The sequence below is a fragment of the Myotis davidii genome, unplaced genomic scaffold (assembly GCF_000327345.1).
Source record: "Myotis davidii unplaced genomic scaffold, ASM32734v1 scaffold77, whole genome shotgun sequence".
Taxonomy (NCBI): Eukaryota; Metazoa; Chordata; class Mammalia; order Chiroptera; family Vespertilionidae; genus Myotis; species Myotis davidii.
The window spans coordinates 1,320,387-1,346,329 of record NW_006289713.1 but is presented as its reverse complement, the minus strand read 5'-3'; the positions used below and the strand labels follow the sequence as shown (position 1 = coordinate 1,346,329).

Below are 25,943 nucleotides of genomic sequence, written 5' to 3'. Positions count from 1 at the left end.
ATTTCAAAGAGGATGAGAGAAGGAACATAGAAACATCAATAAGAGAGAATCATTGACTGGCTGTCTCCTGCACACCCCCTACAGGGGATTGAGCCTGCAACCTGCGCATAAGCCTTGACAGGGAATCAAACTGTGACCTCCTGGTTCATAGGTCAACACTCAACCACGGAGCCACACTGGCTGGGCATTGAAGAATTCCTTTTAACATTTCTTGTAAGGCTGGTCAGCTGGTGATGAACTCCTTTGAATTTTGTTTATCTGGAAAACTCTTTATCTCAGTTCTGAAGGACAACTTTTCCAGGTAGACTATTTTTATTTGGCAGAATTTTTTCTTTTAGCACTTTGAATAGATCATCCTACTCCCTTGTGGCCTGTAGTTTCTGCTGAAAAAATCCACTTATAGTCTTATGGAAGTTCCCTTGTATGTGAAAAACATTTTCTCTAGCTATTTTTAAGATTCTCTCTTGGAGACTCACTGACTCCAAGTAGGAGATGGCCATTTTTGCGTGCTCCTTTTACCTTTTGACAATTTAAAATAATGTGTTTTGGTGTGGGTCTCTCTATTTTATTTATTTGTTTTGTTAATCTTCACCCGAGGATATTTTCCAATTGCTATGGAACCCTCCTACTGAATTTTTCAGTTCAGTTATTGTATTCTTCAGCTTTATGATTTCTTTGGTACCTTTTTATATCCTCTATCTCTGGAAATTCTCACTTGTTCATACATTGCTCTCCTGACCTCGCTGAGCATCTTTAATTTCTTTGTTTTGAGAGTACTGTTGTGTCCTGACCTCGCTGAGCATCTTTAATTTCTTTGTGAGAGTACTGTTGTGAAAGCTGGGGACAGTGAGACAAGGAAGAGCTTAGGATAGAAGCAGCAACAGAGGAGAGCCTAGGCAGGGCTGCTTTGGCTCACTGGAGAGTCAGAGAACAGGGGGCCTTGGAGATAGGTTCAGGGGTTAGCCCAGGACAAGCTGCCTCCGCCTATTGCTCTCCTGGTTGCCAGTGTCGTGGGCCCCTCAGATGCGTGCCTGAGAAGGAAGAAAGGTGTGGGCGTGCTCCCCTGAGGGAGAGCTCCCTTGATGAGCATCTTTACCACGGTTATACGACTGAGTAAATCACTTATTTTCACTTCATTAAGGCTGATTTCTGAAGATTAATTTTGTTCTTTTATTTGAAACACATTCCTTCCTTTCTTCATTTTCCTAGACCCTCTGAGTTAGGTTGCTAATTAGATAAAGCAGCCTTTTCTCCTAGTCTTGGCAGAATGGTCTCTTATAGGAGATGAACCTCACCTATCAGCCCAGTTGGGGTTCCTGGTTGCCTTTCAAACCTTTGTGATAGTCCACTGTCTTTGTTCTTAGTGGCTCCCAGTAGTTGAGGAGTTACCAAGACCCACAGTGTCCCGACGAGGGGACTGCAGTCAGCACCTAGATGCAGGATGATGAGAAGCCAGACCCTCAGGCAGCATCAGGAAAGTATGCAGTGACACCCCTTTAGGGAAAAAGTGGGAGATGGCCATTTTTGCGTGCTCCCTTTGCACTGAGCCTGGGATACAGCTTCGGAGTTTGGGGGTGTGCTCCTGAGCCCATTTAAAAACTGTTTCTTGTTTGCTGTAAACCTGTGTGAGACTCATGAATGCAAGTCCCATTGACCAGAGTTAGGTGATTTGGGGTCTGTATAAACTAGTCTGTCTTCTTTTGAGAGTAGTGCACTGATAAATTACAGTTGTAAACTTGAGGAACAAGACTTAGAATGGAGCCCTAGGTGGTTTGGCTCAGTGGATAGAGCGTCGGCCTGTGGACTGAAGGATCCCAGGTTCAATTCTGGTCAAGGGCACATTCTTGGGTTGCGGGCTTGATCCCCAGTGGGGTCATGCAGGAGGCAGCCAATCAATGATTCTCTCTCATCATTGATATTTCTCTCTCTCTCTCTCCCTCTCCTTTCCTTTCTGAAATCAATAAAGATATATTAAAAAAAAAAAAAGAGGGAAGGAAAGGAAGAAAGGAAGGGAGGTGGAGGGGAGAAGAAGGAAATAGAAAGGTCCCTAGAATATGCTGTGCTTTGTGTGTGTCTTTTTATGCCAAATTGTAATAAATATGAATCCCTCAATTCAACTTGAAAGGCTAAAAAAAGGCTGATTTTTCTTAATTGGAAACATTACCTCTTCCTTTGATAAATGCCTGAATTTTGTTTGATATCTGCTCAGTTCTACATTCAAACGATGGACAGTCATTTTCAACCCATCATTTTCATCCACCAGTTCTTGAGCTTGTTTTCTTAGATAAAGTAATTCAGGTGCAGCAACTTCTGAAAAAAATTAATATTATCCTCTAAGAACATGTATCAAATAGATTAAGATTTTATAGGAATTGCTAACCATCTGCCCTTTTGGGCTCACAGAGAGAGTGAATTACATATAGGTTCAAATGAATAAAAGTTTCTAAGTTTTTTAACACTAAATAGTCAACACTTTGGAAGTTTGTGGAAATTTTTACATGTACAACTAATTAAGGTAAAATAAAAACTTCAGATTGAAAAGGAAAAGTCATTGTTTCCAATGATATATAAATACTTGCCTTGCAAATCATATAGTATAAATGGAAAATTTATTAAAATAACTTTCCCAAATATTAAAAAACATAATAGAAAATAGATCCCACAAAGTAATAACAGAAATAATGTAAAGTATCTAGAAATAAGTGTGACTAAGACAAGAAATATGCAAGGTCTATATGAAGAAAATGATATAATCTTTCTTCAGGCAATAATATTAGCCTTATATAAATAGATAGATGTATAGAGACAAAAATCAGTGAATATATGTATAACCTGAGAGGTAAAAAGGACTTGACATCAAGGGCATAAGCCATAAAAGAAAAATATCCTTTAGATTTAAATTATCAACAAACTGAAGGCTAACATCCTTAATACACAAAGAGCTCCTACAAAACAATGAGAAAAAGCCAGATATCTCAATTTGAAGTTGGAAAATTTAGCCCTGGCCATTGTGGCTCAGTTGGTTGGAGCATCATCCAATGTACCAAAAGGTTGCAGTCAGGGCATATACCTAGGTTGTGAGTTTGGTCCCCAGTCAGGGTGTGTATGGGAGGCAACCAATTGATGTTTCTCTCTCACATCAATGTATATCCTCGGTTGAGGTTCAAAAATCATCAATGTTTCTGTTTCTCTCCCTCTTCTCTCTCTCTCTCTCTCTCTCTCTCTCTCTCTCTGTCAATAAAAACATATCCTTGGGTGAGAATTTAAAAAACAACAATATACCAATGTTAATTTCTTAGCGTGGACAACTGTACTATTGTTAAGAGGTAGACATTAGAAACCTGAATAAAGACTATAATGCAGCCCTGGCTGGGCTGGATCGCCAGTAGGGGCGTGCAGGAGGCAACAAATAGATGCTTATGTTTTTTATATTTTATTTATCTTTTCTTGTTGTTGCTAATCTTCACCTGATGATATTTTTCCATTGATTTTTAGAGAGTGGAAGGGAGGGGAAAAGCCACATCCATTGGTTGCCTACTTCACGTGTCCCCCCCAGGGCTGGGGAGTGAACCTGCAACCCAGGTATGTACCCTTGACCAGAATCAAACCCGGATCCTTCAGCCTGTGGGACAACGCTCTATCCACTGAGCCAAACCGACTAGGGCTCACTGTTCATGTTTTGATCTCTCCCTCTCCCTTCCTCTTTCTCTAAAATAAATAAAAACAGGTTTTTTAAAATGGGAAAATTTATAAAAGAAAAGAAAATGATATGCAAAGATATGAAAAAAATACCCAAGCTCACTGATAATAAGAGAAATACAATTTAAAATGGGATTCCTGCCCTAACCGGTTTGGCTCAGTGGATAGAGCGTTGGCCTATGGACTGAAGGGTCCCATGTTTGATTCAGGTCAAATGGTTCAAGCTCTCTATCCCTCTCCCTTCCTCTCTGTAAAAAATCAATAAAATATATGTTTTTAAAAAATGGGATTCTTTTTTTGCCTATCAAATTAGCAAGAGCCCTGACCAGTTTGGCTCAGTGGATAGAGCGTCGGCCTGCGGACTCAAGGGTCCCAGGTTCGATTCCAGTCAAGGGCATGTACCTTGGTTGCGGGCACATCCCCAGTGGGAGGTGTGCTGGAGGCAGCTGATTGATGTTTCTCTCTCACTGATGTTTCTAACTCTTTATCCCTCTCCCTTTCTCTTTGTAAAAAATCAATAAAATATATTTTTTAAAAAATTAGCAAGAAAAATATAATCCTCATTATTGGTAAGTATGTGGTGAAAAGGCACTTTTATATGCTGTTCAATGAGATAAAAACTGATATGAAATACATGTAAAGTTACCTTCCTAAGCATCAAATCCAGAAGTATTGGAATTTCTTTAGCATAACAATAATGATATAGCAGATAGTCAAATTTCACAAAAGAACCTAAAATATATCAACATTAAAATCAATAAATATTAGAACCTAAAATATTAACTCTCAAAATAAGAAAATGAGTTAAGTCCTGTTTGTTCCTTTAATTAAAAAACTGTAGTTGTCCCCACCTTCCTTAGAGGATGCCTTCTCGGCCTCTTTCAGCTTTCCATTTTCTTTTACTCTTCTCTTAAATTTTAACTGTAGTTCTTTCATTGCTTGTTTTACTATGTTAAGTTCAAGAGTAAGTGTTTGGTTTGTTGTGTTCAGAAGCAAATTTTCTTCTTTTAATTCCTCAAACTTTTCTTTGGTTATTTCTATACATCGTTGACGTGTTTTACCAGTTATATCTGAAAAGGTATAAGGAAAACGTTTTAAAATATTGACATTTACAATTTTACATCAAAATTACGTGAGACTTCATTCGAAAAACCATGTTAGCAACTACTTTGTGTCAGGCCTCATGTTATCCTTTTTGCTCCTGGGAAAGAGAATGGCCTGCACAAGAAAGAATGAGTGGTCTGGTGAGACTACAGGGGATGACAAGAGAGGTGACAGAGGGGGAAGCAGGACTCAGGGGAGGCGCTTGTATATCATAATATGCAGAGTGGAGGCCACCAGGAACCAGGAAGGCTTTTGGGCAGAGGTGTGAAAAGAAGAGGTTCAACTCTCAGATGAGTCCCTCAGGGCAGCAGGAAAGAAAGGGAAGGAATGAGGCCCAGCCCAGAGGAGCTCTGAGGGCAGCACTACGATGGGAACAGAGAAGGGATATATGAGCGAAAGACTGGGGGGCTAAAGCCTCACAGGACCCAACAGGGAGGGGCAAATCAAGATCAGCCTTTGGAAGACACTTAGCCAGACAAGGAAACAAGTGGAGCAAGAGAAGCTAAGCTCAGTTTAGGACACAGGCCCATAGCATTGAAGGCAGACTCCGCTGAAACAGAGGGGAGCCACCAGGGTGTGGGCAGTATCTGATGGCATCATGGAGAGAAGAAAATCAGAGATCACAAAGGATTTTAACAAGGAAAAGCAAGAAAGATGGGAAGAGCCCTAGCCGGTTTCGCTCAGTGGACAGAGCGTCCGCCTGCGGACTGAAGGTTCCCAGGTTCGATTCCGGCCGAGGGCACATGCCCCGGTTGTGGGCTCGATCCCCAATAGAAGAAGTGCAGGAGGCAGTGATCAATGATTCTCTCTCATCATTGATGTTTCTCTCTCCCTCTGAAATCACTAAAAATATATTTAAAAAAGAAAAGAAAAAGGAAATATGGGAAGAAAACAGAGTGATGTTCCATGGAGAGATATGCTCAGAGCTCAAAAAACGTGAAAACTACAATGGGCTCCCTGGCTAGGGCACACCTCCAAGTGGAGGTGGAAACAGAGCTTCTGTAGATAGTCAAGCGGGGGAAGGCTGGTGGCTCCAGACAGGAGATTCAGCACACACCCCAGGGGACAGGCAAAAGCTAGGGAGGGGACAGGTGACTCCAGATAACACCCTCTGACCCTGATATGCATATATCCAGTCTTTAGAACATGAAAGGAAAGGCTAAGAAATGAGTAACTCCACAGCTACACTGAGAACAAGAGGGGAACCCCAGAAAGAAAACAATTGAGATTAGGTTGAAGACAGAAGTTGCAGCCTAAAATATGTCAGGAGACGTCAGCTACAAAAGGTGGGGATGCCTCACCCTGGCAGATAATAGGAACCTAAATGGCCTAGAAAGATGTCCAGTTAGAGCACCAGATGGGGCTCAAATCCTTTGGGCCAGGCAGGCACTGAAGAGGTAGGGCAGGCCCGAAGGGGTGTAGAATCCCATAAGGAAGAGGGACCCCTAAAACCCCCGCCGGGCCTGTCAGTCACCAGAGACAGGCTGTACAACTGGCAGCCTTGCTTGTTTCCCCATCTGAGCAGCCTGCAGTAAGCAGATACAATGTCTCCAGGCAGACCAACAGGGGCTCTCAAGGACCAAGATGGGCACACCACCAAGAACCAGCAAGTGTCAGAGCCAAGAAAAGCACCCAAGTCAAATTATAGAGGAGAGAGTGGCTGGCACAAAAATGACAAGATTTTGGAATAAGTATATTTAACATTTTCAAAGAGATGCTTGTTGATATTTCATAGAAATCATATAAGCAAACATTTTGAGTAATACATAAATTCAAAGGATGGGCTAAGTGGCAGGATATATACAAAGACGAATGAGCCTATGGGCTAGAAGTCAGAGCCCTAGCAAACTCCTACAACGACACCAAAACCAGAGATAGAATGGGTGAACGTCAAGTCAACACTAAGACAGAACGGAGGACAGGCTGAGAAGTCTTGATACCCAATACAGTTTTTGGATAGTGATGTGAAGCATAACAGGCAAAATTTACAAAATTCACTTTGAAAGCTACCGAAGCTCCACAGACATTATAGGGGAGAGTGCCCCAGAAAACATCTCTAAATCTCACACTGCCTCCAGCCCCAGAGCAGAACCCTTATTAGCATATACCCAGCCTCCCAGTATCTAAGCACCTCCCACAGATCCTTCCCGTCCCCACTCCCAGGATCTGAGCACAGCTCCAGAGGACATACTTCCACTATAAGCTTTTCAATCATAATCAAATTCAAAAGGCAAATACCTGGGGAGGGTGGAGGTTTTCCGCATAATGGTGTTTTTTCATCCTAAGGGGAAGAAAGTCATGAGCCTAATAAATTGAGAGTGTTAGCATCTTCTGTTCAAACTTTCTGCCTTTTTGCCTGTAAGTTCAGTCAGTCACTGTCTCTATATGTAGGTCCCATGAGTAATGGGCCATCAGTTCACATTCTTAAAGCATGTGATATGGCTGCAGGTGCTGAGCAGAGAGATGTACAAAGCAAACTCCAGCCAGGACTTTCTCCTTGGGACATGCAAGAAGACCCCATAAACTGCAGAGAAGCACATTTTTCAGGGTGCCAAGAAAAGAATATAAGTTCTTGCTTTTCAACACAAAACCTCGAGGAAAGGGAAAGCTTTAACTTTTGTTAATTTTTCCATTACACATCAGTCTGATACTAAGTTTCTAATTTCTGCTGAAAAAGTAGATGAGGTTTATAAATTAACTAGAGGCCCGGTGCATGAAATTTGTGCACAGTAGGGTCCCTAGGCCTAGTTGGTGATCAGGGCCCATTGGAGCCTTCCAGCTGCCAGCTGGGGCCTTCCTTCATTCTGCACCGTCCTCAGGTGGTCAGCACACATCACAGCAAGCGATCTGTCTGGTCAAACTCCCCTGGGGACAATTTGCATATTAGGCTTTTTAATATATAGATTCTACTGAGAAATGTTTAATTTTTAAATTCCTATGACCTCACACAATTCAAAACTTAAGTTAGAACTATTTCCATGTTTGCAAATTAGTTATTGTCTATTCATTCTACAAATTATGTGATTTCAAACCTCTCAATACATTAGTTTCATTTTTAAACTGTGGAAAATATTAATTTCTTCAAGTTAATTTCTTCAAGTTTTTAAGTATTTAAAAACAACCATTCAGCCTGCCCGCAGTGGCTCAGTTGGTTGAGCATCGTCCTGTGCTGGTTTGATTCCTAGTCAGGGCACACACCTGGGTTGCGAATTCACTCCCTGCTTGGGGCGTGCACGGGAAGGCAATGATCGATATTTCTCTCTCTCTCTCTCCCTTCTTCTCTTTAAGCATGTCCTTGGATGAGGATTAAAAAAAGGAAAAAACATCCAATCAGAAAGAACTCTTAAGGGAGGTCCCCCCCCGCCAAAAATCAAAAGTTATTTAAACATTATGGAAGAAATTCAATCTATTGAGAAAACCAGTTTTTGAAAAACTAATCTTACCTTTAAGGTCAGAACAGAATGTTCACCCTCTGATTTTAAAAAGACAAGAGAAAAAATTAAAAGCAGATAAATACATTTGACATCTCAGAAGAGTACAATCACAGAAACTCACCTTCTACAGCGGAGCTAAACAAGGCAGGGAAGCGGCAGCAGGCGTGGCCAGATCGCATGACAAGCTGGTCCCAGAGCGAGGCCGGGAGCCCAGCTCTGAACTGCTCATCCTTGACTATCCTGCTCATTCCTTTGCACCTTCAGTGGCTCACAGGATTGCAGAACCAAGGCCAAATGCCTCAGTGTGACTCTGAGCCCTTTCCATGTAGGGCTCCTCCCCGTCTTTCCAACATTACCCCCCCCCCCCTCAGTGCTCCCTCCACAGGTTCCACCTGCCATTCCCCAAATGGGCTGGGCCTACCCTGCCTGGAAGTAGCATCCAACTTGGTCAGAACCGTAGGTGTTCCTTGAAGCAAACTGCCTCAATGACACACCCGAAAACAAATCTTGTCCAGTAACTCATTTTTGACTTATAAATATATACTTGTGATTAATATCCTCCATGAAGAAGTTGACCTTATGACCCAGTTTGCCTGTATCCTTTGTTGTAGTGAAAAGTTGAGTTTTCAACTTTTTAGAAGTTCATTGCTTTTAACTTTCCACAATTAATTTGCAGAGCAGAAATAATTGGCTGAGAAATAAATTAGAAGCAAATATGCAAAAAATATATATATACAGAATTCAGAAAAACAAACAAAAATGCTTAAAGATGCATACAACATTATAAATTTGCTTACTGGTTCATTACAATTACTAACACTTGAGCAACTAATCAATGAAGAGCTTATTTTTTACCGAAAAGTCATCTTAATCCACTATTTTTAAACAAACTGCCTTTTAAAAAAATGTATTTTTAAACATTTTTCCAATTAAAGTTGACATTCAATATTAACAGACCTGGTTTTGATCACGTGTTTTGGGGCAGCCTGGCCTGGGCACCAGATGAAATCCTACCCAGTCCTTCTAGCCTAATGGCCTCTTCTCCCTGCCACTTTCTACAACTGGCAGACAATGTTGATTGCTCTCTGGTCTTTGTGCCCACTTCTACGAGCAGCCTTGGCACCCAGGCAGTTTACCATCTACACATCCTCCCCTGCAACTAGAATGTGAGGGTAAAGGCTGTGGCTCCATCATTTCTGGCACATAGTAAGCTGGATAAATTTCTGATGAGCAAATGTTTAAACTGATAAAAAACATAATTAAAATAATTTACATTTTTAATAACTGTTACAATATTCTTGATTTGGTATCTTCCAATGCTATGTCAGATCTACTTCTTTCGTATTTAATGGAATCTTCTATGTGTCCCTTAAATTCTTCACAAAATAAAGTTGGGGGAGGGCAGGGGATTAAATGGGGCGGGGGGAAAAACAGGCTTCTCGTCAAAATGGCAGAGTAGGTAAATGCAGTACTGACATCTCTCGTGACCACTTCAAAATTACAACTAAACTACTGAACAACCATCACTGAGAACTGCCTGAAGTCTAGCTGAACAGAACTCCTATAACTAAGGAAGCCACAGGGAGACCGGTAGGAGGCGCAGAAATGCAGAATGGTCATGTCCCACACCCATGTGAGGAGGTTAAGAATCAGGAGGGATATCTCAGCTGGGGAGGAGTCCCAGCCCAGGGTTCCAGGGCCAGGAACAGAAGTCCCCATAATACAGCAGAGATTGAGTCTGAGTAAGACGGAAGGCTGCTGGGGTCCCAGGCAGTTCCTCTTAAAGGGCCCACACTCCGACTTACTCAGACTCACTTGCTCTGAACATAGGAACTAAATTGTCTGGCTTTGGGGTGAGGGCTGGAGGGGTAGCTTTCTCCCAGACAGAAGTGCTAGCAGAAGACATGTTCCTTTGCTGAGTCCTCCCCCCATAGAGCTGGCAGCAGGCACATACTTGAGTCTCCATTTACCTGGCTAACACTGTTCACCCTACCTGGGTGATTCCCTGAGATCCTCACCCAACTTTCAGACCCACCCAAGCCGCTTGGCTCGAACTTCAGACTTTGCTAAAATCTCTCAAAGGTTCATAAATCTCAAAAAAGCAGCATCTGGCCTCAGCATGCCCTTCACCTCTTGCCAAGCAGCCCAAGCCCAGTACTAGCAGCAGCCAGCCCTGGTTCATAGCTTGGCCTCTCCTGGGCACCTCCAGCACAAGTGGCAACTATCTGCAGGAGCCACATGCTGGGTGGTCCCTGGCACGGCACAAGCAGTGGCTAACTGTGGCCTGCACCTCCAGGGAGGCTCCTGGGCCAATGCACCCAGAGGACAGCTTCAGACCACACGAGAGCATCACCCAGTCACCTCCACCAGCAGACTCATCTCGCACTGAGCCCTGCTGAAGCAAGTCCTGCTCCATGTAGTCGGCCCCTACACAAAAACTCCTCTGCTATAGTCTTGGCCAATCCACACAGCTGATTGGCCTGGGGGTCAGTCCCTCCCACTGACAGAAATCAAGGCTCAACTACTAAACAAGAGGGTGTACAGAGCCCATATGTGGTAGGGGGTGCGGGGAGTTGCACCTGGAGTGCTCAGCTCGGATTACTACAGAGGCTGTGCCAGTGGGCCCTACAGGACAGGTACTGCATTAGGCCACTCTACAAAGCCTGGGACACACAGCAGCTCTACCTAATACAAACACAGGGAGGCAGCCCAAACAAGGAGACAAAGCAACATGTCCCAAACGAAAGAACAGGAGGACAAAACTCCCCCACCCAAAAAATTAAACAAAATTAAGACAAGCAATCTACCAGAGATACAAAGTTCAAAATACCGGTGATAGCCAGGCCACTGTGTCTCAGTGGTTGAGTGTTGACCTATGAACCAGGAAGTCACGGTTTGATTCCCAGTCAGGGTACATGTCTGGGTTTGGGGCTGGTCCACAGTAAGGGTCATGCAGGAGGCAGTTGATCAATTATTCTCTCTCAACATTGAAGTTTCTATCTCTCTCTCCCTCTTCCTTCCTCTCTGAAATCAATAAAAATATATTTTAAAAATATATATATTTTAAAGAATAATGGTTATAAGGATGCTCCAGGAACTTAGAAAAAGATAGATTAACTCAGTGAGAACTTCAACAAAAAGATAAAAACATAGAAATGGAGATAAAAAACATAAAAAAGGACAGAAATAAAGAGTACAATAACTGAAATGAAGAAACAGTAAAATGAATCAACAGTAGATTGTGAAGTAGAGGATCAAAGCAGCAATTTGGAAAATAGGTAGCAGAAAACACCCAATCAAAATAGCAAAGACAAAAGAATCCAAAAAATGAGGACCATTTAAGGGGCCTCTGGAACAACATTAAGAGTACCAACAGGCCTAGCTGTTTTGGCTCAGTGGATAGAGCATAGGCCTGCAGACTGAAGTGTACTGGGTTTGATTCTGGTCAAGGGCATATACCCCAGTTGTCGGCTCGATCCCCAGTAGGGGGTGTGCAGGAGGCAGCTGATCAATGATTCTCTCTCATCATTGATGTTTCTCTCTCTCTCTCCCTCTCCCATCCTCTCTGAAATCAATAAAAATATATTTTTTAAAAAAGAGTACCAACTCTTCATGGGGGTGCCAAAAAAAGAAGAGAGCAAGAAATTGAAAGCCTATTTTAAAAAATGTCAGAAAATTTCCTAATTTGGTGAAGGAAATAGACACACAAGTCCAGGAAGCATAGAGTCCCAAATAAGATGAACCCAAAGAGGCCCACACCAAGATACATCATAATTAAAATGCCAAAGGTGAAAGACAAAGAGAGAATCTTAAAGGCAGTTATTATCTACAATGGAGCTCCCATAAGACTATCACCTGATTTCTCAACAGAAACTTTGCAGGTCAGAAGGGACTGGAACAAAATACGAAAGGCTACCAGTTTGATTCCCAGTTAGGACACATAATTAGGTTGTGGATTCCATCCTGGGTCGGGATGTGTACAGGAGGCAACCAATCAATATTTCACTCTCACACTGATGTCTCTTCTCTCCTCCTTCCTTCCTCTCTAAAGTCAAAGAAAAAAAAAGTGGATGGACATGCATGAACATAGGGAGATATTCAGGATGTGTCATTAGATTTTAAAAAGGCAGGTAAGAAAATAATGTGTATTTTATATACATACCCATTTGTATGTTAAAAGTAATTATCTAGCCCTAGCTGGTTTGGCTCAGTGGATAGAGTGTTGGCCTGTGGACTGAAGGGTCTTAAAAAAAAATTAAAATAATAAAAGTAATTATCTAGCCCTGGCTGGTGGTTAGTGTCGGCCTGCACTGAAGGGTCGTGGGTTTGATTCCCAGTCAAGGGCACATACCTGGGTTGCAGGTTTGATCTCTGGCCCGAGTTGGGGCGCTTGTGGGAGGTAACCAATCACTGTGTCTCTCTCACATCACATTGATGTTTCTCTCTTGCTCTCTCTCTCTCTCTCTCTCTCTTTCTACCCCTCTCTTCCTCTTTTTCACTCTCTCTAAAAAGAAATAAATGGAAAAAATATCCTCGGGTAAGGATCAACAACAAAAAATAATAAAATAAAATTAATTATCTATGAAGTACAATTATGTGTGTTTAACTTGATATATTTATGCATTTCCATTTTTTTACAGTGCAAAAGTAGTACTTCTATAATTAAAAAAGGAATACAGTTTTTTTAAAAATATATTTTATTGATTTTTTACAGAGAGGAAGGGAGAGAGATAGAGAGTCAGAAACATCGATGAGAGAGAAACATCGATCAGCTGCCTCCTGCACATCTCCTACTGGGGATGTGCCCGCAACCCAGGTACATGCCCTTGACCGGAATCGAACCTGGGACCCTTCCGTCCGCAGGCCGACGCTCTATCCACTGAGCCAAACCGGTTTCGGCAAGGAATACAGTTTTTACATGACTTTAATATTCACACAGATTTTCCCATAGGGATAAAATATGCCACCTAACCAATTGGTGTTTCTGGCCCAGGTATTACTAGCTGGCATTCTATTTTCCAATCACCTCTCCTTGAGCACAACCAACTCTCAGGAGGGTCCTGATAAAGCAGTTATTGGTGCCCACTGTATGTCAGGCTCTCTTTCTCACTTCTCAGACATAAGCCATCTTTTAGGAAACTGAAAAGAATTTCCTACCTTTACTATAATACTCTGAATTCTCTCACAGTGCCAGACAAAATATACAGACAATTGGCAACATACAGTTAGAGTTCTATTATAAACATGTCCATGCACTCATTCACCCAACAAACCCTTAGAGACAGCCTACTGTGGGCTGGGCCCAGCTCCAGGCACTGGAGATAGCATGGAGACCACTGGGCTTCAGCCCTTGCAACGCCTGGCCTCGGTCGGGGTGAAGGGGGAAGGAGTGTGTAGAGCTTCAGAGCTTGAGCCGTAGCCCTTTTCCCCAGGTGTCCTCTCAGGGCTGACGGACAGAACTTACGAAATGGACTCCAAAATGAGTACAACTTAGTATCCAGGCAATTGACTCTGGAGTAACTTACCTCCAGTGAAAATAAAATTCAGAAATATTCCTACTTGTAATAACAGAATCACAGTATGGAGGTGCAATGGCTATATGTTCCCCCAAGTTAACCAACATTTATTGTCACAAAATGTTTTTACTATTTGAAAAATTGTGGGTGTTTGGGGGTTTTTTGTGTTTTTTTGTTTTATTTTGTTTTTACCTTTTTCTTGTGTATGCTGTGGTATAAGAGTTGGATCTTGCTCAGAAATATTGTCCTCATCTTCACTGTCCACCCCATGTGACAATGGAACCTTTTGCTACAAGAGACAAAGGAGGAAACATGTGATCAAATTTCCTCCCAGTAAACTCAAATGGCTTATTCCATACTTTCTTCAGTGCCATCTCCCTCCCTGAGAGACAAAAGGACTACACTTGAAAGGGTGGGACAAAACTTCAGATTCCTTAGGAAGAGTCCTGTGGCAAAAGCAATGACATTGGAACTACACTTAGGCCATCCAGAACTTCAAATCCCACCCATGCTGCCTGGGCAGCCTCTCTTCCTCCTTCCTTCCAGAGACCAACTCAGAACAAGGGGCTGCATCTGGCCTGCTGTGCGTAGCACCAAATACCATCCTACCCTGGCACTGTTACCGTGTTATCATCTCGATGTGAGACAAGTGCTGTCAAATTGCCCTGTGAGAACCCTCAGTCCGGCAACTATTTGGGGTTGAGGTCAGTTACGTTCGCAGGCTTTGTGAGTCCCCTGTAAATGTTTCCTCATGAAATGGAACCCTCTCCTCCACTGCCTGTGAGCATCTCCTATGCAGAATGTTCACAGCAGCACCATTCCTGAAAGTCCCAAACTGGAAACAACCAAATATCCATCATCAATAAAATGAGTAAGTAATTGGATGGTACAGTTGTACAATGGGATAGTATACAGCAATAGGAATGAACCAATCACTGCATGCACAATAATGAAGACTCTAAAAAACCCCAAAGAATACATACTATGTGATTACATTCACAGAATTTTCAGAATAGGCAAAACTAATCTAAGGTTATTTTCTAGGCTCTAATCTACTCTTGGAGTTTAGGGCAGTGCTTACCTCTGGGGGAAGTAGTGACCTTCTCTGTCACAAAGGGGAACTTCTGGGGTACTAATAATGTTTTGTATTTTTTAAATCTGGGTGGTGGATACTTTGTAAAAATTCACTGAGCTGTACACTTATGATTTATGTACCTTTTGTGTATATTTAATGCATCAGTAAATAAACCAAAGGCCTGAATGGTATAGCTCAGTGGTTGAGCGCCAAACTATGAGCCAGGAGGTCGTGGATTTGATTCCCAGTCAAGGCACCTGCCCAGGTTGTGGGCTCAATCTCCAGTGGGGGATATGCAGGAAATAGCCAATCAATGATTCTCTCTTGTTATTGATGGTTCTATCTCTCTCTCTCCCTCTCTCACTTCCTCTCAGAAATCAATAAAAATACATTTAAAAGAAAAAGAAATAAATAGACCAGAGAACTGTGATAATATTCAAAACAACATTCTAATTTAAAAGTTTTAATTTAGCCTGGCTGGCGTAGCTCAGTGGTTGAGCAAACTGGAGGTCATGGTTCAATTTCAATTTGGGGCACATGCCGAGTTGTGGGTTCGATCCCCAATGTGGGCATGCAGGAGCGACAGCCCTTGCATCAAAGAGTTGCCAGTTCGATTCCCGGTCAGAGCACATATGGGAGGCAAGCAAACAATGTTTCTTTCTTTTTTTTTAATTTTTTAAAATTGATTTCAGAGAGGAAGGGAGAGGAGGAAGAGAGAGGTAGAAACATCAATGAGAGCGAATCATTGATTGGCTGTCACCTGCACGCCTCCCACTGGGGATCGAGCCCACACCTAGGCATGTGCCCTTGACCAGAATTGAACCTGGGACTCTTCAGTCCACAGGCCCGACGCGCTATCCACTGAGCCAAATTGGCTAAGGCCAATCGACGTTTCTAACATCAAAGTTTCTCTCTCTCTAAAAATATTTTTAAAATCAATAAAAACATATCTTCAGGTGAGGATTAAAAACAAAAAATGATACAAACATCAAACTGACCAAAGAAGCTCCTGGGCAGAGGAGGACAGCAATAGCAGCAGCAGGGTTTCAAGGTGGACTTTTGCTTTATGTGCAATATCAGAAGTTTTTTTTTGTGTGTGTGTGTGTTTTGTGTGTTTTTTTATATATATATTTTACTGATTTTTTACAGAGAGGAAGGAAGAGAGATAGAGAGTCAGAAACATCGATGAGAGAGAAACATCGATCAGCTGCCTCCTGCACATCTCCCACTGGGGATGTGCCCGCAACCCAGGTACATGCCCTTGACCGGAATCGAACCTGGGATCTTTCAGTCCGCAGGCCGATGCTCTATCCATTGAGCCAAACCGGTTTTGGCAATATCAGAAGTTTTTATAAGAAATGTGTACTCGTGTATTACCTTTGTGACAAAAAGAAAACTAAAAAGAAATTTAAATCGTGGGGACAGAGGGGACATTCCTAATCCTCAACAACAACAGGAAAAGAATGCCCTTGGCTTCTAGAAGTTTCTAGAAAGAACTAGTTTACCCTTCTATGAATAGTTCCTCTCTGCATCTCCTTCCAAGCTTATGGCAACACTCAAATATGGGTTTGCTGACAGGTGGGTGGGTAAACAAATGTACAAATGAGTGACTATATAGCATTTTATGACAAGATGATCTGCAAATCCACAAACAATAGCAAGAATGCATGACAGATCTCGAGTAACATCCTATTGCTGATTTCTTTTCTTTTTTTTAAAATATATTTTATTGAACTTTTACAGAGAGGAAGGGAGAGAGATAGAGAGCCAGAAACATCGATGAGAGAGAAACATCGATCAGCTGCCTCCTGCACATCCCGTACTGGGGATGTGCCTGCAACCCAGGTACATGCCCTTGACCGGAATCGAACCTGGGACCTTTCAGTCCGCAGGCTGACGCTCTATCCACTGAGCCAAACCGGTTTCGGCCCTATTGCTGATTTCTATTTGAAAATGGTAACACGGCATTTAGGTGGTCTCTTCCCTTAAAACTAACTGAAATCAATCAGAAGAATAAAATAAAAATAAATTTAAAAAGCTTAGTCAATGGCCACAGTCTCAAACCACAAACTGGAGAAAACAGCTGCCAAATCTATGAAAACCTGGAATAGAGGGAGTATACCAAAGCTGCTAAACTTCAAGCATGTAGATGCTTCAAAATTCACAAAGTGTTACAGAGTTTCTCTGATGGGTACAATGAGAACAAGGGCATGGGCAGGCCCAGGAGAAGCAGTCCTTCCCGGGGAGGAGAAATTTAAGGGAGCCACTTGTGGAGAGCCTGCCTTTATTGTCCAGAATCCAGCCTGCATACTCTCACAGAAATTAAAGGCAGCACAGGCTGACATAAAGATCCCAAAGGATACCAAGAAAAGCGATAAAGCATCAGAAAGATATAAGAAGTAAACCGGCAGAAGTCAAAAAAAGAAAAAGAAAAAGGAAAACGAATACAGAAGTAAAAGCTATACTAAAAGTACTAAAACACAGTAACAAAGTGCTAAAAGAGATGCACAGAGTACACTAAAGGAAATCACATAAAGTGATAATGCAAAGAAAAACGAGGGACAGGTGATTACAGAAAATATAATAGACACGGAAACAAAGGGTAGCCAACAAATGCATAGCTAGTGTTCTCAAAGGGGAATAGAATGAATGGATGGTGAAAGTAATCAAAGACAAAACAGGGGAGAGAAATAGTCCCTGAAAATAAAAAAGGAAATGAGGATCTTTGTCTGCTGAATTAAATTATAAACTAAATTTCAGGAAAAAGGACAGAAAATAATAAATGCCACCATTAATTCTGGAGATGTACTGAACTTCAAAGGATAAAGAGTGAACTTACAAAGGTATCAGAAAGAAAGATGAAGTGACTTTAATGTGAAAAAGAAAGCAGGTTTAAATCATTCTTAGCCCTTTGCTGTTACCCTCAGCAGTCCTCTCAGAAAAGGCTAAATCCCCCACTATATGGTCTCACAGCACCTGGACCCTTCCTTCGTAACATTTGCCATAATTGTAATTGGTTGCTATTAATTAGGTAACTATGGACTCTGCCTTATACTGCTTCTCCAGCACCTGGCACATACCTGGTACTCATTGGATGCTCAATAAATATTTGTTGAGTTATTTACCTGATCAAAGACAGTCTTCACCATAATACAATCCTGCAGAGGATGAAGAAACTGAGGCGCAGGGAGGTTATCTGACTTACCCAAGTTGTACAACAGGGAGGTAGAGAAACTGGGAGTTGAACTCAGGTCTCTGAATGCCCATGGCATTGCTCTGTCCACTGGGCTCTAGCATCATGTGAACCGACCACAAGTTCAGGCACCCCACTTATTCCTTACTTTTGGGTGGCAGCAATAAGAAAACTCCTGAAAACAAGATTTGCTTTGCATTTGTTAGGCCACTTCTGCGCAGGTGCATACATTATATGAAGATGGTTGCCCAAACTACTCTGCAACAGAGAGAGGCATGAGGTATAGAGACTTATATCCAAAGTGCCTGCTTGGGTTGGTCTGTTCTTACTTTACTAGTTTTGACAACTCTTTATTTTAAAGGAAGTATGAATGATTCGTAAAAAAGGATAAAATTATAACACCTCAGATTACAAAATATCCATAGTAAATATAGGGAAGGAAATTTTACTTTTATTATGTAAATTAAAATGTAACCCATAGGCACTATCTTCTTCAGAGCTGGTGTTATCTAGTGATTAAACAGCAGTTTTACATACTCCACACACCCATTTTTTTTTTCAAAGGTAGATATAGACAAAACAGTTTGTTTGTTAATCCTCACCCAAGGGTATTTTTTCACTGATTTTTAGAAAGAATGGAAGGGAAGGGGAAAGACTGAGAGAGAAACATCAGTATGAAGGAGAGAGACATCGACTGGTTGCCTCCTACACAAGCCCCGACCAGGGCCTGGGTTCAAGCCTGCAACCAAGGCACATGCCTTTGACTGGAATTGAACCCAGTACCCTTCAGTCTGTGGGCTGACGATCAGCTGAGACAAACCAGCTAGGGCCAAAGATATATATTTTAATCATATAATAAACTTAAGAATATTTGGCCTGTTTTTTTAAAAATAACTTTATCTCTAAGAAATATTCTTAATAGGCACAAGGACTATAAACACCAATTTTAATTAATAGGGAAAATTGGTCGCCCTAGTCTGAATCCTGCCTCTGCAACTGGATGGTTGGTTGGCAAGTCATTTATCCTGTTTCCTCACACACTTACCCCCAAGGGTGTGAAGTAAATGAAATGGTACATGTAGCCTGGCTGGTGTTGCTCAGTGGTTAAGCATCAACCCATGCACCAATAGGTCGCTAGTTTGATTCCCGGTTAGGGCATATGCCCAGGTTGTGGGCTCCATCCCCAGTAGGGAGCATGCAGGAGGCAGCTGATCAATGATTCTCCCTTTCTCTCTCTCTAAAAATCAATTTTAAAAAGATATTTATAATGGTACATGGAAGCTGCCTAGCATATATTAATGCTAAGAAAAGGTCAATGCGTCTTCCTCCGCTACTGTGTACCAGCCCCCAGGAAAAATAAGAAACTAATCGTGAGACTATGGGAAATTGAAATCCCTTTCCAGTTTAAGGACCTTTCATTCATGCCATCTGCCAGGACAATGTAAAGGTTCGCATGAAACCTCTCAATTGCAATCAGCAGGGGGCGTGCAGGAGGCAGACAATCAATGATTCCCTCTCATCATTGATGTTTCTCTCTCTCTCTCCCTCGCCCTTCCTCTCTGAAATCAATAAAATATGTATTTTTAAAAATGTGATTCAATATAGTTGAGGGTAATCAATATAATCAATATGAATATACTTTGAACCTGCCAGTCTTCATGTGTAGTCACCATGCTAACACATGTTATAATGATGGTGAAAAAAGAGAAAGGAAAAAAGAAATTACAGTGCTGTCTTTTGCCATTAAAGAAATGGCACTAACCGGTTTTCAAAACCTAGGAGCACAGATTGGAAACCAGAGCAGTCGGGCAGTGGCTCCTTCAACCTCTCAGTACCTCGGTTTTCACCTGTGATAGGTTCAAAAACGGAATCGACCTCACCATACTGGGAGGTAAATACATGTAAGAGCCTGAAATAGACTCACAGTAACCACTCAGACAATACCAGCTGCTATGGAGATAAATGGTGATACTCCTTTTGCCAGGCATGACTTAGAAGAAAGGTTGCAACTATGCATACTGATATTGGAAAAGTGATAGAAAAGTTAGCTTTTGGGGTTTAAGAAATGAACAGGATTACTCAGCATCAGAAGAAAATCTACACGGAAAATGCTGATGTTTGTCGTTGAAAGGTAAAGGAAAAGTTTTAAATTTTAGCCTAACCAGATAGAAAACGAGACTGGACACATTAAAAAAATAAGCCCCAGAACAAAAGCCATCAAAGGTAGAAGGGCGAAAAGAAAGTCCTTACACATACACAATTTACCGTAAGTTAATGTCGAGGTGCCGTGGAAATCCTGGAATGTGACAAATACCTGATTTCTGTGTGGCGTGGCATACACAGCATCGCCAACTCTTCCCTCTTCCTTATGAGCACTGACTTCCGAGGACTCCTTGTTGCTAGATGACAGGTGCGAGTCGGTGTCCTCTTCCTCCCCAGAGCCCAGCATTTCGAAGGATGGCAAAGAGCTTCTTCCTGCCTCACTCTGCCAATTTGGTCTGTATTACAACATTAAAGCAGCCACTTACTTCACACTGGTCCATGTACGTGTATTAAATGCACTGCCTCTGAGCCCCCGCCATAAAGCTACTTTTACAAAATACATAGACTCTAAAGGATTAAGTCATCCCCTATCCCATCTCTGTACACACTTTTTATAAAATACGTCTTTATTGATTTTTAGAGAGAAGAAGGGAGAGAAAGAGATCGAAACATTGATGAGGGAGAAACATCATCATTGATTGGCTGCCTCTTGGACACCCCCTGCTTGGGATCAAGCCTGCAACCTGGGCATGGACCCTGACTGGGAATCCAACAGGTGACCATGGGTGCATGGGTCAATGCTCAACCACTGAGCCACACCAGCAGGCTCTCTGCACACTCTTAAAATTTCTTTCTAGTTTTTTACCTAGATTCTTATACTTATCACTGCATACAATACAATCTGTTTCACTGTTAACAAATTTTTAAAGTCAAAATGTTATAAGGTAAAGACTCAAGTAGTTACACCAGTTTAGTCAGCCATTTCCCTTAACTGGTTTCTCCCTCCAATTTTCACTGCTATTAATAACCCTGTAATGGACATCTATGTGCAAATAATCTCTTCTGTTTTTAGGATTAATCCTATAAAACAAACCAGATGGCAAACTGCTGAGTCCATGGCATAAACATTTTGTGGGTCTGCATGCATACCACACAAGATTATTTCACAAATCATTTCTCCAACCTGTGACTATGTTGGTAATAATATTCTAAAACTTGCCAAAAGAAATTAAATCTCACAATATAAATTTGCATCTTACCGAGACTAGATATTTTTCCATATATCTGTGTGCAAGTCTTAATTCCTCTGTTCATGAATTCTGTTCGTGTCCTTTCTCCATTTATCTATTTTGCTTCTAGTATGTCAATTCTAATTTGAAATTAACTTTCTTTTCTTCTAAAATTAAAAGTCTGACTTTGTATTTACTGCAAATATTTTTCCTATTCTATTAATTTTTTTTAACATACAGATGATTTTTTAAAACTTTCTTTTAACCATCTAGATTCTTAGTGTAGGAGTAAACATCAGTTTTGATAAGATTGGATATAAGATTTAATAGTCTTATTTATGTATATACAAATCAATACTTTCATTCAATAGAAATTTGTTTTGATATATGAATTAGGCAAAGCTCAAAACTGATTTTTCCAATAAAACTGCTAATCAATATACTGTTGAATCCTTTCCTTCCCCTTTAATCTGTGCAGCTGCCTTTACTAGCGATTCAATATGCTTGCCAACACTAGGTTCACGTCAGGTGTTCATGAACACCTCTCTATCAATGAACCTGTTCTCCTGTATTTTAGCTACTTCAACTATATTTTAAAGGGGCTAACTCTGGCTGGTATGACTCAGCAGACAGAGTGTTGGCCCATGCACTACAGGGTCACGGATTTGATTCCCAGTCAAGGGCACATACCTGGGTTGCAGGTTCCATCCCCCATCCCCACCCCAGTCGGGTTGCCTGCAATAGGCAACCAATCGATGTGTCTCTTTCACATCAATGTTTCTCTCTCTCTTCACTGTTCCCTTCCTCCCTTCTATTCTCTCTAAAAATCAATGGAAAAAATATCCTTGGGTGAGGATTAACAAAAAATATATAATGGGGCTAATGCAGCCTACCCCCAGGGTCAATATTCTTCCTTTCCCAATTTCTCCTGATGGTCTTAGCTGCTTATTTTTTCCAATACATTTTAGAATCTTGTCCTCATATTTAGCTCTTATTCAGCCAAAGTATAATTGCTACCAGGAGAAAAATAGACTATATTCAAATATCTAAACATGGAGTCAAGATTAAAATGTAAAAACCAAAAATATAAACATGTCCTAGGAGGAAATACATGAGCATATATATAATGCTGTGTATAATAGGGAAGTTCTTTCTAGATTGGACAATAATGACAGAAAATACAAAGAAAAGGCTGATACATCTTACTACACGAAACATACAGAATATTTGGCATATAAAAATATAAACAAAAACAAAATTGAATAAGCATGACAGATAAAAGGCAAATCTGGTCATGTATCCCCCACTGCCATCCCACAAGACCTTAAAAACCTCAGTGCTTCCTGCTTCTAGGCTCCGGAGATACCAAACCTCAGAACAGAACACTGAGCCCCTGCCCACTCCTTCAACCCCATCGCAGATGACGCCTCACCTCACTCAAGTTCTCCCAGCCACAAACATCTTCCTTCTGTTGCTCACATGTGTCATGCTCCCTCTTTCTCTGTCTAGGAAGCTCATCCCAGCCCTGAAGCCATTCCCACTTGATTCTTTTATGGTACTCCTAAGGCTTAGGAAGAGCCACACTCAAGGGGCCAAAGAGCTGCATGTGGCTCTCGAGCCGCAGTTTGCCGACCACTGAACTAGGCCTCTGTTAGCATTAACCCAGCTCAAGCAATGGAGGAAATGACATTAAAGAAGAAAAGTTATAGTATAGATGCCAACAAAGGTCAAATCAGTATGAGTGTTCAGAGGGGAGATACCTGAGAAGCAGTGAGTGACAACTCTCACCATCTAGGTTGTGGCACAGAGAATCCTACTAAGGTCTAAAAGCAGCACTAAATTCACTGGTTCTGTGTTGCCATGAAAACTACCAGTGCATTCACAAGCCATAATTTAACAAGCTCCACTCTAAGAAAACTCTGATGCAACTCAAGAACAATTAATGCCCCAGAACAGTGTTCCTTTGACATTAGGGTTGAAAACCTCACTAATGCCCAGCAGGTGTGGCTCAGTGGTTGAAAACTGACCTATGAACCAGGAGGTCACGGCTCAATCCTGGGTCAGGGCATATGCCTGAGTTTCGGGCTCCATCACCAGTAGGGGCGGGGGAGGTGAAGGAGGCAGCCAATCAATGATTCTCATCATTGATGTTTTTATCTCTCTCTTCCCCTTCCTGACTCTGAAATCAATAAAAATATATTTTAAAAAAGAACAAAATAAAAAACCTCACTACTAAGCTCTAAACATACTCTCTCTCTCTCTCTCTCTCTCTCTCTCTCACACACACACACACACACACACACACACTCCTCCTTTGCTCCTAGAGCAGTGGTTCTCAACCTTCCTAATGCTGCGACCCTTTAATACAGTTCCTCCTGTTGTGGTGACCCTCCGATTTCATTGTTACAAATTGAACATAATTAAAGCATAGTGATTAATCACAAAAACAATATGTAATTATATATGTGTTTTCCAATGGTCTTAGGCAACCCCTGTGAAAGGGTTGTTCGACCCCCAAAGGGGTCGCGACCCACAGGTTGAGAACCGCTGTCCTAGAGGAAGCAGAATCAGAGATATGGTCCTTACTGATGCCTCAGCTCTGAGGTGGTGGCATAGGGCATGATGAAACTGTCATTTTCAAGGTGAGTCACGTCACTCTCAGACTGGGATATCCGTTGTGGCTGAGGAAGGGCAACAGTCCGGCCAGTCAATGTTGTTGCTAGAATGACTGCAGCCAGAGCAGACCTATGGACAAAAGCATCCCAGTGAGACAGTGAACAAAAAGTTAAACAACAGGATACATAAATTAATCAAAACATACCATGTGTTCTAAAATGTTTAGTGCATATCTACTGACCAAAGGCCTGCAGTCTATTATGTGCCATCAAACAATCTTAATTCATTCTCACATCAACTATATGAAGAGATATTATTGTCACCTCCATTTTTCATGTAGATTAAATGACTTGCCCAAGATTTCTAAGCTAATAGGAGATGAAACTAGATCTCTAATCCAGGGAGTCTATATTCAAATAGTTTTTATATTAAAATAAAAGATCAGGCCCTAGCCGGTTTGGCTCACTGGATAGAGCGTCAGCCTGGGGACTGAAGAGTCCCGGGTTCGATTCCGGTCAAGGGCATGTACCTTGGTTGCAGGCACATCCCCAGTAGGGAGTGTGCAGGAGGCAGCTGATCGATGCTTCTCTCTCATTGATGTTTCTAGCTGTCTATTCCTCTCCCTTCCTCTCTGTAAAAAAATCAATAAAATATATTTAAAATAAAATATCAGGATGGGAAAAAATGAAGTATAAAAAGATACAAATTATTCAAAATCATAATATAGGAAAGATAGAATAATAGGTTTATCCTCCCACCTGAAAAAGTAAAACAAAACAACAGACTTAACAAATGGCCCAGCTTACTGCCAGAGAGACTTCCCAGGTCTCAGCAAAGGAAGAGTACCTGAGGTGGGGCCAGGCAGACTCCCTGAGTTGTGTAGATAGAGCTGAGAGTCTGAGAACACCACGGCAGATAGAATTTGAAGGACAGGGTACCAGAAAGAAGAGAGCTGAACAGAGAAAACTCCGGAAATCTGAAGAAGGTCCCCTCTGAGGTTTAGCAAAATGCTCCTCAATGCCTGCATGCAAGGAAATTACCCAAGACTGGGGGAAGAACCATTCATAAGGATTAGAGCAGTGGTTCTCAACCTTCCTAATGCCGCGACTCTTTAATACAGTTCCTCATGTTGTGATGACCTTCAATTTCATTGTTACAAATTGAACATAATTGAAGCATAGTGATTAATCACACAAAAGAATATGTAATTATATATGTGTTTTCCGATGGTCTTAGGCGACCCCTGTGAAAGGGTCGCGACCCATATGTTGAGAATCACTGGATTAGAGGAACAGTGCCAGATGCTTACACATGGTTGAGGTCAGTGTCTGTTCCCAACAGTCAGACAGAAAAAAATTATAATTCAAGGGATGTTGGGAACAATACCCCAATAGGACTCCAAAAGGTCTTGCCTCAGTAGTGGGGAATAATTAGTCCTAGGTTGAACACTGGTCTAGACCTCACCTATCAAATCATAAAAGCACAACCCAAAAGAGCAAACTGGTTCAAAGTAACTTAATTGTATCCTAGTACAAAATTCAAGAAGACTTATCCTATCTAATAAAAGAGAAACATGGTAATTGGCGTATGACCGCTACCCTTCCCATTGGCTAATCAGTGAGATATGCAAATTAACTGCCAGCCAAGATGGCGGCTGAAGGCCAGGCAGCTTGAAACTAACATGAGGCTTGCTTGCTTCAGTGACGGAGGACTCCAACGTTCCCCACCTGCCTGGCCGGCCTCTGAGCTGCAACTCTAAGCAACTTGTTACAAATATAGAAGCTAAACAAACTCCAAAACCTGCTTTCAGCCAGCTGGGATCTCAGAGCTGGAGTTGATACAGTGTTTCGATTATAGAACCAAAACAAACCAGATACCTTCTTTCAGCAGCAGAGGCCTCAGAGCTGGAGCCAGGCTAAAGCTGGCCCAGAATAAAAAGAAAAAAGAAAAAAAGAAGCAGTTGGGAGCTTCCGTCACCCGCCAGCCTGAAAACAGCCCTCAGCCCCTCACCAAGCCTGGCCAGGCACCCCAGCC

At 41.8% G+C, this 25,943-nt stretch overlaps 1 protein-coding gene across 1 annotated transcript in view; it reads right to left on the bottom strand.

The window, feature by feature from the left end:
• Positions 1-25,943, bottom strand: part of CEP89 (centrosomal protein 89kDa) — a 74,362-nt gene that overhangs the window by 41,067 nt on the left and 7,352 nt on the right. Inside the window, exons 3-9 of the mRNA XM_015562923.1 lie at positions 23,880-24,038; positions 20,336-20,519; positions 13,946-14,042; positions 8,247-8,275; positions 7,042-7,084; positions 4,551-4,769; positions 2,165-2,310 (exon numbers count right to left, since the gene is read on the bottom strand). Of these exons, the coding sequence (XP_015418409.1) occupies positions 2,165-2,310; positions 4,551-4,769; positions 7,042-7,084; positions 8,247-8,275; positions 13,946-14,042; positions 20,336-20,519; positions 23,880-24,038 (877 nt within the window). The remainder of the gene's footprint in view (positions 1-2,164; positions 2,311-4,550; positions 4,770-7,041; positions 7,085-8,246; positions 8,276-13,945; positions 14,043-20,335; positions 20,520-23,879; positions 24,039-25,943) is intronic.